This window comes from Fopius arisanus, unplaced genomic scaffold (genome assembly GCF_000806365.1).
Source record: "Fopius arisanus strain USDA-PBARC FA_bdor unplaced genomic scaffold, ASM80636v1 scaffold00055, whole genome shotgun sequence".
Taxonomy (NCBI): Eukaryota; Metazoa; Arthropoda; class Insecta; order Hymenoptera; family Braconidae; genus Fopius; species Fopius arisanus.
In genome coordinates, this window is record NW_011887794.1 from 219,114 (window position 1) to 234,683 (window position 15,570).

At 37.0% G+C, this 15,570-nt stretch overlaps 2 protein-coding genes across 7 annotated transcripts in view; one reads left to right on the forward strand and one right to left on the reverse strand.

Annotated features, from left to right (window-relative positions):
- The window catches only part of kcc (solute carrier family 12 member kcc), a 63,642-nt gene extending 56,214 nt beyond the window's left edge, over positions 1-7,428 (reverse strand). For all 4 annotated transcript variants that reach the window (XM_011307510.1, XM_011307509.1, XM_011307508.1 and 1 more), the window contains exon 1: positions 6,628-7,428. In XM_011307510.1, the coding sequence (XP_011305812.1) occupies positions 6,628-6,724 (97 nt within the window). In that variant the 5' untranslated portion in view covers positions 6,725-7,428. The remainder of the gene's footprint in view (positions 1-6,627) is intronic.
- A 924-nt stretch (positions 7,429-8,352) lies between these two features.
- Positions 8,353-13,860, forward strand: Brd7-9 (Bromodomain containing 7/9). 3 transcript variants are annotated; one of them, XM_011307516.1, is made up of 4 exons: positions 8,353-8,550; positions 9,714-9,830; positions 11,092-12,735; positions 12,930-13,860. In XM_011307516.1, the coding sequence occupies exons 3-4, from the start codon at positions 11,196-11,198 to the stop codon at positions 13,571-13,573; spliced, it is 2,184 nt and encodes a 727-aa protein (XP_011305818.1). In that variant the 5' UTR covers positions 8,353-8,550; positions 9,714-9,830; positions 11,092-11,195; the 3' UTR covers positions 13,574-13,860. The 3 variants fall into 3 exon arrangements, with proteins under 3 accessions (XP_011305818.1, XP_011305817.1, XP_011305819.1); XM_011307517.1 differs by lacking the exon at positions 8,353-8,550 and adding an exon at positions 8,621-8,808; XM_011307515.1 differs by lacking the exon at positions 9,714-9,830.
- Positions 13,861-15,570: the final 1,710 nt, after the last annotated feature.

Consider the following 15,570-nt stretch of genomic DNA (forward strand, 5'->3'; position numbering starts at 1 on the left):
TCATTTCCAATGCCACGTGAAGCCGAAAGCTCTAATTTTTATTTTTTCTCTTATAAATCAGTTCATCTCTTCGTCGAGTTGAATTATCGTCGCGTATTGAAGGAGAATTCGTATCTCTTGAGAAGGTAAATAGTATTAGTTCCATATCGGTTTATCGAAACGAAATCGAATTCTCTAAATTCTCTAAGGTGAAATACTACAAATTATCAAATTCCATTTCATATCTAGACAATTTGATGATAAATATTGAAGTTTCTCCATGGGAGACTCGCAGGGACGTGAATGTGATTCTTACATACGCCAACAAATCACATACAAATAAGTTTTTATTTTTTATTTATTTGTAGTAAATAGTTTTATTTCTGAAAAAAAAATGGAAGGTAACTGCGATTTAAGCAATTCTAGAGGGTCTTTCATCATCCGTCATCCAATTTTATTTCATTGTACTGTTATAGGTGTTATTCTAGTAGTTTTTCTATGTGTATCATCTCTAGTAATCTTGAGCAAGTGTCTAATACCAAACCGAAAGATCCTACTAAAAGTACCTTCTCCGCCAGTACCGGAGCCAAAGCATGCGGGAATTAAGCTCGATACAGACAGTGCTCGTGCAGCATTGGTTGATGTGATGAGATTTCCACAAGAACTTGAAGATTATAATAAGTGGATTAAAATTTCTGATGCGAATGCAAAGAGAATGTCCCACGTATGTGAAATAGCGACTGATGCTCTCATTTATTATTTGCATAATCGGGATACAGCACACGGAAAGAACGCCCTTACAAGTGCGCAAGAACTCTACGTACGGATCTCCAAGCGGTTTGATGCTCACTTTAATTTGAAGTCAAGAGTCTCCCCCCGTTGGTACCCATCTGACTTTACAATTACAACGTTTTTGGCGATGTACTTATTGATACCAGACACTTCCTCAAAGGACGGCGCGGCAAAGCTTGTGTTAGACCTCATTAAAAAGCCGAATAATTTATTTTCTCATTCTGTTTCAATTCACGACAGTCCCATGCTGGTGGGTCCATGGCTTCTAGCCCATGAACAACTGGGCACGCTTGATGAAGCGCTGAAGAATTCCTCATACCATCTCATTCTCAAGTACTTGGATTTCGATATCGTAACAGATCACGAATCTTCAGGACTTCACCGTGACTTATCATTTCTCCGAGATGCACAAGATGTATACTACACCAACTTGTGGAGGATGTGCCGAAATAACTATGCATACACCTTCTTACTGACCCAAGATCTGCGTAAACGTTCACCTATGCGATTATGGAATAGGATAACCAGAACAATCTATCATGAGCGAATACCTATAACCATGTTGAACCTTTCTACGAAAACGAATAAACAAGCGACTGAAGTCTATCCCGGGACGATGTGGGGACTGCATGTAATGCCGTTCTGTAAAATTCTGAGATATTTTACTAAGGACGTGAATTTCATGGTTCGTGGACGGGAAAACGACTTGCCCGCGAGAACTAACGCTAACTCCCGCCCGATGGGATACTGGACTCAATTACGACAAATCTTTCACCGAGAAGATGATCCCGAGGGCACACTCAAGTATCTGAGTACGGGTTTCATTACGGACGCGGATGACAACCAATCTAGCAAAATGAGCAGAAAGCTTAGGAGCCGACCAGTCTTTAGAGCATTGGGTTTTTCGTGCGTGTTTCAATACATGAATTACGGAGTTCTGTATCAAAGACTGAAACATGACAATTATGCACAGTTGACCAGCCAGGAACTCATATTCATTGACGAGCTCGAGAAAAATTTCACCATCTACATGCAATTCCTCAATCTTAGCCCACCTAAAAGTAACCTAATGTTCTACCGTACAAGCACTCACGCAGGTATTATGATTAAATCACTGGGGATGGCGGTACTTAAAACAACATATAATTTTCATACAAAAGAATATAACACAGAAACAATACCGTCAGATACCTATGATCTCCACAAAGAAATTTCGAAGCGTACTAATGACAAATTAACGATGCAGATGCTAAAGGATAATCGTGGTGCTGTTGTTTATCATGAGGGAAAACCAATAATTTATGCACCTAGCTTGCTAGAAAATGAAACAGAGGAGGTGACTATTACTTCTGATAGTTATGCCACCGGCGTATTCCCTACCGCAACATTTAAATTCAACAAGGATCTGAATCAATATTGCTCGGAATTTGCATAATCATTCATATTTATTCAATTCTTTTGATAGATTTTTCATTATTTCGACCACTCATGATTAAAACGTTCCATGATTTCAGAAAGATGTTTGGTTTTTTAACTCAATGATTGATATTTTTTAACTGTTCTTGTAGTATGACTGGGGTAATAGGGAGTTTTTAATTTTCCGGTGGGCATTGGCAACTATCACGAGTCCCAGATTTTCGGTTTAAAATTCTTTCATAATTTCGGCATAATCCGCGAATTTAATCGTTATTTGCCCATTTTTAAGTGAAAATTTGGAGGATGTTTGATCTTCTTGTTTGCATGTTATTGTCGTCCATTGAATTTTCATTTGAATGAATGTATAGTGTTCGCGGAAAATTCTGATATTGTAGAAGGAACGATAATATATCGGGAACGGTACAGAGGAATTTCTCAAAATGTATGACGCATGTCGGCAAGTCATCAATAATTTCTCGGATTATGCAGAGATTTTCAAAAAGTAGCCGAACGTAAATTGAGGGATATGACACGTGCCAAATGCCCACACGATAATTTTACATGCCCAGTTTGTTATTATTATTTTTTTTTTGCACACCTCCAATTTGAATATTGTCTTTAGAGTTCGAGGAATATAATCAAAGAAATTAAATCATTGGAATGGATTTCTCACGGGGTGATCTGAGGATGGAACTTCGCGCCTCCATTCGTAGAATTAAAAAAAATGTGTTCGAATGAAAAATCAAAATATCAAATCACGACGAAAATTCGTGACGAAAAAATGTATAACCGTGACAATTACGTGTAATTAGGAATTCTGTCAAAACATGACGTCACGTGGGGATTGTATGACTCATATTTTTTTGAGATGATGAAATGGAAAATGTGTCGTCACGTCTGGGGGTGGTGTTGACAAATAAAGTCCTGGAAATTGGGGAGGACTTTCTCAATTATTTGCCTCCAAAAGTATCAAAGGAATTGATCAAACGAATTTCATCACTGATGCCTCATCACTCCTTATTATTTTTACTCTCGCATGTTCAATAAATGAAGTACAAATTGGAATATATCCACATGTCTGTCATCACGCCATTCCCTGTCATCACACATTTTCTATCATTTCCAATGCCACGTGAAGCCGAAAGCTCTAATTTTTATTTTTTCTCTTATAAATCAGTTCATCTCTTCGTCGAGTTGAATTATCGTCGCGTGTTGAAGGAGAATTCGTATCTCTCGAGAAGGTAAATAGTATTAGTTCCATATCGGTTTATCGAAACGAAATGGAATTCTCTAAATTCTCGAGGCGAAATACTACAAGTTATCAAATTTCATTTCATATCTGGACAATTTGATGATAATAGATATTGAAGTTTCTCCATGGGAGACGATATGCTCACCAAAAACAAAGTACTTCAGATGAATGAATTTACATTGTTATTTGAATTTATTATTATAGCTGTCGAGTTGAAAATTATGAAAAACTAGAGATGAAAAACAGCGGCATGACACGCCGTTTTAATTACTGTGAGACGATTTTGCGGTGCAATTGAATAACTGGAATTTTTAATAATTAATGTTGCACCAGTAATTGTCCACCTCGACACCCCCTAAATTGAACGCGCATTCAAATTCATTAAAGCGATTCACCCATTATCAAAACAATGAACACCCGTAATTGGAGTAATAATAAAATAATTGCCAGAGGCTAGAGCTGATGTGAAGGCGAATTAACGCACGTCTTTCATTTGGTAATCAATAAATGATATTATAATTGATTAATCAACAATATATTCTCACGAATAATTCTATAATTATCAGTAATTTCGTGATTTTCATTTGGCGGAAGTGAAAAATTATCGCCAATTCTCGAAAGAGTGGATTCCTCCCTCATTAATTAGAAAGACCTCGAACTCGGAGTCTTTCGGACAATTAATTTTTCCTTTGATCTTGCCTTTTATCAGTCTCTAGTACTCGAGGGTAAAATGGGGTCTGAAAATTTTCTGGGTTCATTTAACTTGTTTTTACGCAGTTGAGTGATTTCGAGGTCCGCAAAGTGGAAAAAAATTTCACGAGAAGGCGAAAATAAACACGGGGAGAATCGAATGGTGCAGAAGTATCATTGTGGGAATATTTGTGGAGGATTTAATGAAAATGTTGAGTGAGACGAACTCTAGTGTCAATTGACGATTATTACCACTGCGTGTTATGCGTCATTCTCTGTGTGAAGCGAAACGCGTTGATGAGTCTTTAATCAAAACAAAATCACTCCGTTGTTGAGGAATTAAAAGTCATGGGTGCAGGATGAAAGAACTTTTATAGTTCTTTGACGATCAAAGATTGTGTTTGTCTTTGGTTTCAGCCTTTTTTCTACTTTTATCTCATAATTTCGTATAAGACAGATTGTTCCAGTCACTTTCTCGTAATTAATGATTCATTTATGTATCAGTTATATTTCCCTAATACGCGAAAAAACAATAATGAACAAAAAAAATTTTCAAATATAGTGATATATAATAAATATTATTTTTTTTAAACAATTAAACATGATCACCTCGTCTCCCCCTTCAGCGCGAAAAATCAATCATAATGTAATTGAATTACCGAGTACCTCATTTTTCCGCCATTTTAGTTGGCAGAGAGGGTCCACAAAATGGCGGAAAGCGTCGGGTAATTTCTCACATTTTACGAAAAATTCGAACAAAAATCGAGCATTGAAAAAAAAATTGACTGATGAGAATTAAAAGAAATGAAAAGCCCCTGACTCTTTTAATACAGGAGATTCGAGGGCTTTCGATATATTTCGATTCGAGCGAACTTCACTGACATTCACCGAATGGTTATCGATTTTTCACGGGAGGTAAACAGGCAGTAGTAGGTAAGACAGAATATTTCTTGTGGTACCCCTCGTTAGAGGGCACCACCTTTCGATATTATTTTCAAATACCCGGCAAACACGAAAGGCTATCGCGTGTTCATCCAGATCATCCAGACCCTAGACAGTTGTAGATTATAAGAGGGGGTAAAAGATAGGCCATGATTATCGACCTTTCCAATGTCAGGTTTTATAGCCTGAACTCATGTAACAAAAACGTGTGGCGTCGAACTTCACCCCTGTCTGACTGTCTAGGGGTGCTCATCCCCCATAAGCCGGAAAAAATAAATTGCGTAACCGTTTCTTAAAAATACGACGTCAAATGTCCGAGTTTATTTTCGCGGTGAAAAATAAAAATAAAAGATGGAAAAACATCTCAGAGCGCGTGCCAGATTTTTCTGGACTGAAATTTTCCACGCGCTCGTGACAAAATAAATAAAAATTGAATAAACCTGACATCAAATGATAAAATCCAAATATTATCTTTTCAATCATCCAACGCGTTCCTCATTAATTATATATTTACATAAGAATGATAAACAAAATTCTCCGCTTTGATAATTGATGAAAATGAAAAATTAATTACCCCCCGAGAAATCACCGAAGGCGACAAAAATTGTAATTTCTCTCCACTAATTTCCAGGGAGAAAAAAAACCGTCACGCAATTTGACATTCGGTGGATTCTATTTTTACAACAGAAAACCGAGAACTGGAGTAACTCTGACCCTCTCATATCATATTAAAGAATTGGAGTCTCTCATTCCATAATTATTTCCATTAAAATTCGTGTGAAAGATTTCTAAATAAAAAATGCAATCACTAAAAATTATTCAGTCGTTTGTTTATCTAGTATCGATTGTCACTGATTGAAACCATCAGTAAATATTACATCAGGCTCGGTGAATTGTCACGAAACATTTCTTCTGTCTTCGCGTTTTTGTTTGGTTTCTCTTACGTGAATGAATGGGAGAATAGAATGAGATAAATTATTGAGGTTAAATAAATATTTACCCCGGTGCAGCGTAATAAAAATGATTATTACAGACAGCCGTTAGTATCGACAGCGAAAATAACTGATATATGATATTTATCGTAGTCTCTAAAAAAAAAATTTCACTCAATTCTCAAACCGTTGGAAAAATTCAATTATTCCTAATTATTCCTCATTAATAATCCACAACATAATCCATACAATATATTATAGAATATATTAAATACCTAGATAATACCATATCATATTATTATATAATCATAATACATAATATATATGGTGGACTACACAGTGGATAAAATGGATATAATAATAATTAATATTATTATCACATATTCATCAGAACATGGAAATATGTCTATACATATTTGATATATTATATATTCCGTATATTTTCTGTGTGGAATGTGCCGTATAATCGAAGTATATTCGATATATGTTCGATATTTTCCTTTTTACGCGGGAATTCACCGGAATTTCCCGCTCGAACCGGTCTTAATGATAAATTGCTCGTGAATTAGATGACAAAATTCGATGAAATGATCTCATGCCAATAAATACTCTGGAAAGACTCACCATAATCACCCGGAGATTGATTATCCTCCACCAGTACTCCACACTCGTACTGCCTCTGGGTATTGTTCGCTGGTGTTACAGTAAAACGATCTGGCATCGTTTAAAAAAAAAATAAACAATATCACAATAACCAATCAATAAATCACCACTGATCGACTATCAAATCTGAATTTCCCGCACTTTTTCACTTGACAGACGTCTTCTCCATGCACCTGTCGATAAATTGTCAATCCAAGTGCCTGTGGAATCAGCACCTGTGGAAATATTTGTTCCAATTGTTGAGTTTTTTTTTTAATTACACCGGGTTAGGATCAGTGTTGCACTAAGCGCTTCAAAAACACGACTGAACATCACAGAAAACTCAGGACTTGCCTCGGCCTTCGGTCATTCTCACAGCAGCACATGTACAGAAGATTCTTACTCATCATCTCCATCATTTTGTGATCCTTGGGTCCTTGAGAAATTTCACGGTCAATTTTTCTATTATTTTTGTTTAGTTTTGTGTTTTTCAGGTTCAAATTTTTTTGGCAAATGTCAGGCAGACGCATTTTTTTGTCGTGAGCGTTTTCTGGGGCTAGTCACATGCACTGGCGTAGGAGTTTGTGATGTTAAATAAGGGGAGAATATGGAGGAATTGTTTAGACCGGTTCGTCTCTTTGTTGATGGAATTGCCGAAGAAATATACTTGTAGGGGGCACCACCAATCGGCTGGAGGCGCATCGATTTTCAGAGGTACGTTACGAGTATTTTATTGCAGTCATTGTTTACTTGATATTATCATCGATTTTCCGATTTTCAGGTCAATTCAATCGGCTATTATTATTGCTTGAATAAATACAAAACTCTATGTGTGATGGGGATTTTTTTTTAATGGCGCCAATTTTTTTATTGACGGCAATTTTTTTTACTCTGGTTAATTAATTTTGCTGGAGCGTTTTTTTTTTTTCTGAGACTTGCACCTAGTGCTGGTGACATGTACTATATGTTTATCAGTAAATGACGTGATGTTTCATGTTTAGTATTGAGCACAATTGTTATTTCACTTATCAGTACATGATGGCGAGTTATCAATTTCAATTTTTCATAATGGTATTGATAATTTTAATGTGCTGTTACTTTTTCTGTAATTAAATAAATTTTTCTACTCGTTGGAATGTGAGTTCAATTTCTAATTGACAGCTAGTACTATTATTTATTGAAAATGTGATGAATGTTGAGAGGAATAATTGAATAAATTGCAGGAGAAAACATTTTTTCTAGAAATTTACTGCAGATTTTGATTAGTATATCGATTGATGATTTTTATTTCGAATTGATGGATATATTGCCGCCGGTAGAACTTTGCTGATAATTCTTATCAATTGCAGACAGGAATATATCAATCTCTACCTTATCATCACTCCTTATCAACGGAAAATATCCAAACAATAATTTATCTAGCAGGAATGAAGTTCCAGTAATTATTTATTCTTCAATTTCTGGAAATTCCACAGGAATTCAAAATTGTATAAATAACAATAAATAACATCCTAGGAACTATAAAAATGTTTATTAATTGATTTCCACCATCATATTTTTTGCTACCAAGTTATAAAAATAGGAATTAACTTTCAATTTTGAAATTATAATATAATTTTTGAAATGACAAATTTCAAAAATACTGACGTCCCGTCATGTGGCGCCAGGAGCGGCCATTTTGTAAACTAAATCAGTCAAGATGGCGTCCACTGATGTATTCTGAAAGCGTGAATGGCCGACAATTGTCAGAAAACAAGTGCTCATTGAATTTAGCGTCGTTTTCACACTGACACAGTGTGTTATTTTTATCCACGTCGATTCCTTTGAAAACCGTCAAACTGTGGCCACAACAGCAGACTATGGGCTCCAAAAAACACAAAAAACATAAAAGAGAACGGCACGAAGGTGAGAAATAATGTGAATCCTAGTTATCGTATGCCTTCCCAAGAGGCCGGGGTTTTTTTTTTAATTTATTTACTTTTATTTTTATTCTTACGACAAACTGACTTTTTTCTGTCAATTTAATTGTCTCACTTGTTTGGTTGTGACGGAAAATCTTTGGAGTTTTATAAAAATCATTATCAAGATTTTCGTGGAAATGCGCATGGTGAATACCATTCAATGAGCGTCAGTGCAATTGTGAGAATTCCGTGAATTATGGAGGTATTGTTACATGAACTTTCAATGAAAATACAAGCATTCTGATTTTTTACGAGAAATTGTTTCCATTTTTTATTTATTACTGCTAGGAAAAAATTGAATGAGTGAATAATTCATGTAATAAATTGATGAAATAATAGGAAATTCATGTAAATAGTCTCTTGTAAATAACTGCTAACTTTTGAACGACTGAAATACATTTTTGGGATGGGTCTAGTATGGGGATATTTGAAAGAGAGATTAATTAAAATTCACAAGTTCATTTTGAAGTGCTTGAGAATTCACCATCAGCTCATAGTCATCAGCCCATTCCCTCTTCATTTGAAACATGTCAGATGAATTTTCCGGATTATGGAATATTCAATCGATATTAAAATTGATTGGACCACCAGAGAGAATACCATTAGCATATATCGATACCGAGCAAAACATTTTCTAAGCCCTCGATATAGTAACCGAGGATTAAATTAAATGAATAATGGCCCCTGAAAATTGCAATTTCATTTCTGCGTACCGTGAGTTGGAATTATGAGATTCAATTAAGGTAGTTTCCTGGAAAATGCATACGAATGACAACATAAACTCCGTTAATTTCCTGCAATTCGAAATAAATGACGAATTTAAAATCCACTGACAAACCCACATTAAAAATATATAAATTAAATATTTTAATAATTGTCTCCTGAATCTATAACCAAAAGTGAATAAAAAAACTCGAATTACAATTAATATCGATCATTTGTATTTCTTTTTGATTCGTATTGCATAAAAATGAATGTCTCAACTCCTGTGTATTTTTGAAATATAATTAATGATGAGAAGAAAAAATATAATTAACCAGGAATCGATCTTAGAAAATTGCAATTTGAACCCTGTATCTTGTGCTCATAATTTAAAATGGTGTACAGGATTATTGACTACGTTTTCACCACGGACAAACTGAGAGTGAGGTTGGAGTAGAAGTTAAAGGGTGACATTGGAAAAATATAGAAGGTTGCCATAAAGCAAGAAGTACGACCGTGGAAGTAAGTTCGGGGTAACTGCCGGAACACCTCAGACTAGTTCTTTTTTTTTTGTTGCACGAGAAACTAGATTGTGCTTCGGAAATTATTCTAATGTCCCCAAAGTATTCCTCAGCCTTTATATGCGTGGGCTATCTGCTGTATCCTGTACGAAAATTTGGCTGATAAATAATTGACAGGCAGATTAGCGTTGCAGAATTGACAGAATACCCTATCCATATATTTTTATTATTCTCCATACATTTGTCTTTTATTTCCACACGATTGAAGTGCGACACAATCAATACTCACCCAGTGTATTATCCCGTCCGTTTCTGCTTTTTTTTAATATAATAAAGTACTAAAATAAATGATAATCCACCAGAATTAGTTTAATGTTGCACTTCGATCAATGAAACAAAATTAGATCGATTATTGAGGATAAATATCTTTCAACTGGCTGTTTTGTTTAGTGGCAGAGTTGTCACATTTGCTTTTGCTTATTTATTTGAACCTCTCCAGAGGTATTTTCAATTTCAATAACGATCTGAATGAATTTCTTTGTGTCTACCCCACAGGCATCAATTAATCAATGATTTATTTATGAAATTGAAAATGCCGATATTGTGGATTAATCTCCAACTGAGTAAATCTACTTCCAACTCGCTTCCAGTTCGTTGAAAGTGAAGACAAACGCCATTTATCTTTAGAATCAGCTTTTCATTACCTATTTTTTTTTTAAACCGCTAACATCCAATTTAAAACCTTGATTATTTTTATTTTATTGAAATATTTGGTTCATTAGCTTCGGCAGCTCTACCCACTATAACATACTGTATTCATGCTCGATCTCATTGCTCTGTACATTCACCTCAAATCGTTCCCTAGATTGCATGCATATGAAATTGAGGAAAAAGTTTTCCACTCGCTGGACAAGGAGATTCACTTGAAAAAAAAAAAAACAACAATTGAGATTTTTCGACAAGAGAATTCTGACAAACAAAAATTAATGATAAATGATTTAATGAAAAATAATTTTACAATAAATTTTTCTTGTTGGAATTCATTTTATTGGACTGATCATTATAAAACATCCCGAGATATTTCACCGGAATAAATAATGATGCGATTCAGGAATAACCGATGATTCTCCATTCAGAGATAAACTTTTCACTCACCGCACACCATCTAATTGTCGTAGACCCTAGCTTCTTCACCCACCACAAATCTCTTTGACGTCCCGTCAAAATGCCTTCAAACAAATGATACTCTCTGAACTCAACAGACCTCCTAACGCCGGACAAACCGCCAACCCTAAAACTTATTCTAAAAGTTGGTGGTAGCAGCGGTACACCGGAGTACGGTAACGAGTCACCAAGTCAATCAGCTATGCTGTCCCAACAGTATCAGCAGTTGGGTATGAATTACTCAGTAACTCAGAATGAGACTGAATACGATAGATATTTAGCGGGTCACAAGAAATTGAAGAAGAAAAAGAAGAAGAAGGACAAGCGTCACAAGCATCACCACAAGGACAAGAAGAGACGAAGGGAGGAGTCGTCTCAAGAGTCAGTTGGTGATGCGGATGAGAGTCTTCTCGAGCTACCAGCTAAAGTTGCCCATTTGGCGCCACCAAAATTGACACCGAGCAGTTCCCTCTCACCCCACAGAGAGCCGAGAACATGCGTTTTGAAAAAAATCGCTGAGAAAACACCACTTCAGAGGCTTCTGGAGCATCTTCTTCGATCGATGGAGAAGAGGGATCCTCAGCAGTTCTTTGCTTGGCCAGTCACTGATAATTTCGCTCCAGGATACTCCCAGATTATCACCAATCCGATGGACTTCAGCACGATCAACAAGAAGATCGAGGACAACAGCTACACGAATCTGAATGAATTCGTCGATGACTTCAGGCTTATGTGTGACAATGCGATGGTGTACAATCATCCAGAGACAATCTACTACAAAGCAGCCAAGAAGTTGCTGCATGTGGGATTGAAGATGGTGACCCCAGAGAAGCTGAGGCAATTGAGACCGGTGTTGACATACATGCATGATATCGCCCGTGAAGAACTGGGCTTTGAGCTTGGAGTTGAAGATCCAAACAATCCAGATGTTCTAGTGACTGAGGAGCAGATTGAGAAGGAGAGAGAACAGGAGGAGAGGATCGAAGAGGCTGAGGAGCTCAGAAAAGAGCACCAGAGAAAAATGAGACTGGCTAGTCTGGGAAAATTCGAGGCCATTCCCGATGATCTCACACCCGACGAAATTCTCAAACAAGCAAGAGGCGCTGCTAAAGCAGCCTCGGACAAACTCTCGGTGAAGAGGATCAACTCGAAGATGGGCTTCTTGAGGCAGAAGAAGGACGGCACAACAAGCCTCCAGATAATTGTTCATGGAGATGGTATCATCCCTGGGACTAATCAGCGGCCGGTGTCTTTGGGTCAATTGATAGGAAAATTAAATCACGGTACAGGATCACTTGCTGGATTTAGGGAGGACAGGAGGAACATGTCTAAGCCTGTTAAGCCACTCTATTATGGGGCATTTGGGTCTTATGCCCCAAGCTATGATTCAACTTTTGCTAGTCTCACGAAGGAGGAGACGGAACTCGTTTATTCCACCTATGGGGATGAGACTGCTGTGCAGTATGCCGAGTCAATTCTTGATTTTGCAAAGGATTGTGATTACACGTTGACGATGGTTGATGATTTGTTGGATATTCTCACCAGTGGTGATCATAGGAAGACGAAGAAGCTTCTGGAGGAGAAGAGAAGACTGAAAGAGGAGGAGGAGAAGATCAAGCATCTCCTCGAGAAACCGATTCAAGAGGTCAGGAATACGCAAGTGGAGAAGGTCAAGGTTGACGTCGACCAGTTGAAAACACTCTCGGAGTTGGGGATTGACGTCAATTTTTTGGACGAATATGGTACGTTATTTATTCAAAATATAGATGATGATATTATTGTTGACTTATCTTCATGATTAATTCACTGAGTAATTGCGTAAATGGATTCGACACTGTGTGTATTATTGCGTTGAAAACATTTCACAAAATTATCTTTAATTGAATTTCCAGAAGTGTGTAAATGGCTCGATTGAATTTAAAATTTCTCGTTGCAGAGGAAGAATTGAAATCAACAGAAGAGCGAACAGCTCTTCAGTCACGCTTGGACGACACGTCCCAGATGTTGAATCGTCTGAGACAGGCGCAACATGATCGTCTGTCAGCACCACCTCCAGCCCATTTGTCAAATGTTCCAAAGGCCCCGGAGAGTGAGGCAACACTCGCTGAGAAGATCACCGATAATTTGACAACAATTGCCAAGAAGCTACCACCATCAGCGATAGCACCAGTGGATGGACTGAGGCGAGCCATGGGAATAGCTCCAGTTGGTGGTCCAGAGCCCATGGAAGTAGAGCCAATTACTCACAACCCAACAATTGTTGCTGAAAGCAGTCTTCTACCACAAACCAACAGCAATCAAGTCGCCAGCATGATACAGACATCGTCAATGCAAACCACCATCATGAGTCCTCGTAGTCAAACAAATCCAATAATTGGCATTGTCAGTCAATCGCAAACACCGATGCAAATACAAATTGGCTTATCGCACAGTCAAACTGCTTTATTGGGGTCTAATGAGCCCAGTGGTGTTCCAGATCTCGAGTCAGAACTCAGGGAATTTTTGGAGAGTGATCCAACACTTGGGCATTCACCTCTGCACGATGACAAAACTCTTGAGGACATACTGTCTGAGTCTTAACACTTGTTACTTTTGAGTTATGGTAATAAAGGGGAATGTGAGGGGAAACTTTTGAATTTCGCTTGGAAAGTTACTCTTCGTATTCTCTTGCGAGTTGTAAATTTATAATTGATGTACAAGTTGATGAGAAAGAGGAACTGCTTCGTCATGGGGCTGCCTGTTAATATTATATCACTGTAGAGTAAGATTTTTTCTTTTACGATTTGCTTCTTCGGTTGTTTATACCTGACATGAGTTGTAATGCAGTGGGAGATGGATCAGAATAAAAAACCTTTTTTTTTTCAACATTTCAGGACCTTCATTTGCTCACAATTCAAGCCGAAAGATTTGATTAATTCATTGATTGATTAATTATAGCGAGCAATTTTTTCGCTACTCGGAAATCATTGAACGATAGTCTAGCCCCTGGAACTCATCGAGATTGCCAATAAGAGAGGATGAAATGAGATCCAATTAATGAGTCTTGGTGAAACGGCGAAAATATTTTCACAGCCCCACGAATTTATCCTGTTGATAAATGCAATTATAATCGCACGGACGTTTATGAATTGTATACTTAGTTGCAGTCGTGATTTTGTAGAGGGGAATTGTGGGATTCTACGTACAACTGTTCATTTCACCTCTGGACATGACCCATTAGCCACACCATTTCTCCGTGATTGTGGAGAGTAGTGTGTGCTTTTCATCCTCTCTGCCCTTGGGTTACAGCCCACTAGTACCGAGTGCTTTGTACGCCTGGTCGGGCTTTTAATTTCATTCGGCATTGGTACATGCCCTGTGTTAAATTCCACTGTAATCAGAAACACGCGTATACATTAAAAACAGAACAATTGCATTCATAACGGCTACATGCGGGTGCTGAAAGAAATATTTTATTTACCATTTTTATAAAAATTTATCTCATTGAGCAGCAGTCGAGAAAAAAATTCAATTCAACATTCAATTTTTCACCTGTTAATCCTTTTGTCTGAGCCATACAAATACAAAATTGTTTTTATTTATTTATTATTATTATTCGGTGTAATTAGGGGATTGTGGGTTTTTATTATTTTAGAGAAGTCTCGTCACCTCGAGGCTATCACTTCGCGTCTAAATCCTTTGGTGTGCGAAATTAATGCATGGACATTCCCCGGATGAATACCTGGTGGTAAGATAATGCAGGGATGATATCAAGACTTGAATACGGCTATTCAACGGGTTTGATTGGGTATCGGTACAGGCGAATCGTTAGAACCCGATAACGTTCCCCCGTGGTAATCCTCGTAAATATTAAATTCTCACGGTGCAAATAATCCACCGATTTGATTCCAATCTGGTAATGAATAAAACATGTTATACATGAGTTTCTCCATCCACGTGGACATCTCCCTCTCGGTTTATTGCGTCATGATTTTCGACAGCTGATGCATCATTTATATCCATTTCCCTTTTATGGAGATATATCCGGTGGATGCTGCAACCAACGATGAAAAATCGATGAATTCTTTTCAATTTAATAATTCTCTGTTTACACCAAAAATTTATACAAAAGATTTTTTATTCCGTTGGCAGTATTCTGTAATGGAGATGCAAGTCCGTTGATGCTTGGTGAATGGAAACATCAGAATCGTTTCAGGAACAAAAGCTTTATGGAGAGCACCCGATCGTTAGACAAACGGAGCAAAATCCTGATGTGAATGTACGTGAATATCAGTGGACACCGTGAAAATGGAAAACTAAACGTCACACTCACTATTGCATTGAGTCATTCAAGATTCTTGTTTGCATTCAGCTACTGTCAACAACTTTTACCTCTGTCTCTGGTTCTATCACCTAATTACATGAATTTTACATGCAACTGGAGGAAAACATCAGTCCCAGCATGAAAACCGGTATATATAAACGATATATATACATACATATATTCATTGTCCGTACATATATTCCGGTAAATATAAATAATGAAAATAAATGATATATAGATATATTTTCAAGTATAATTATTAGGATATATATTA

Bases quoted from the DNA above. Each gene is read 5' to 3' on its own strand.
- Brd7-9 (XM_011307515.1), top strand. From the start codon at position 8,505: ATGGGCTCCAAAAAACACAAAAAACATAAAAGAGAACGGCACGAAG. The intron at 8,551-11,091 runs GTGAGAAATAAT...TGAACTCAACAG, and splicing joins TAAAAGAGAACGGCACGAAG to ACCTCCTAACGCCGGACAAA. The intron at 12,736-12,929 runs GTACGTTATTTA...TTCTCGTTGCAG, and splicing joins CAATTTTTTGGACGAATATG to AGGAAGAATTGAAATCAACA.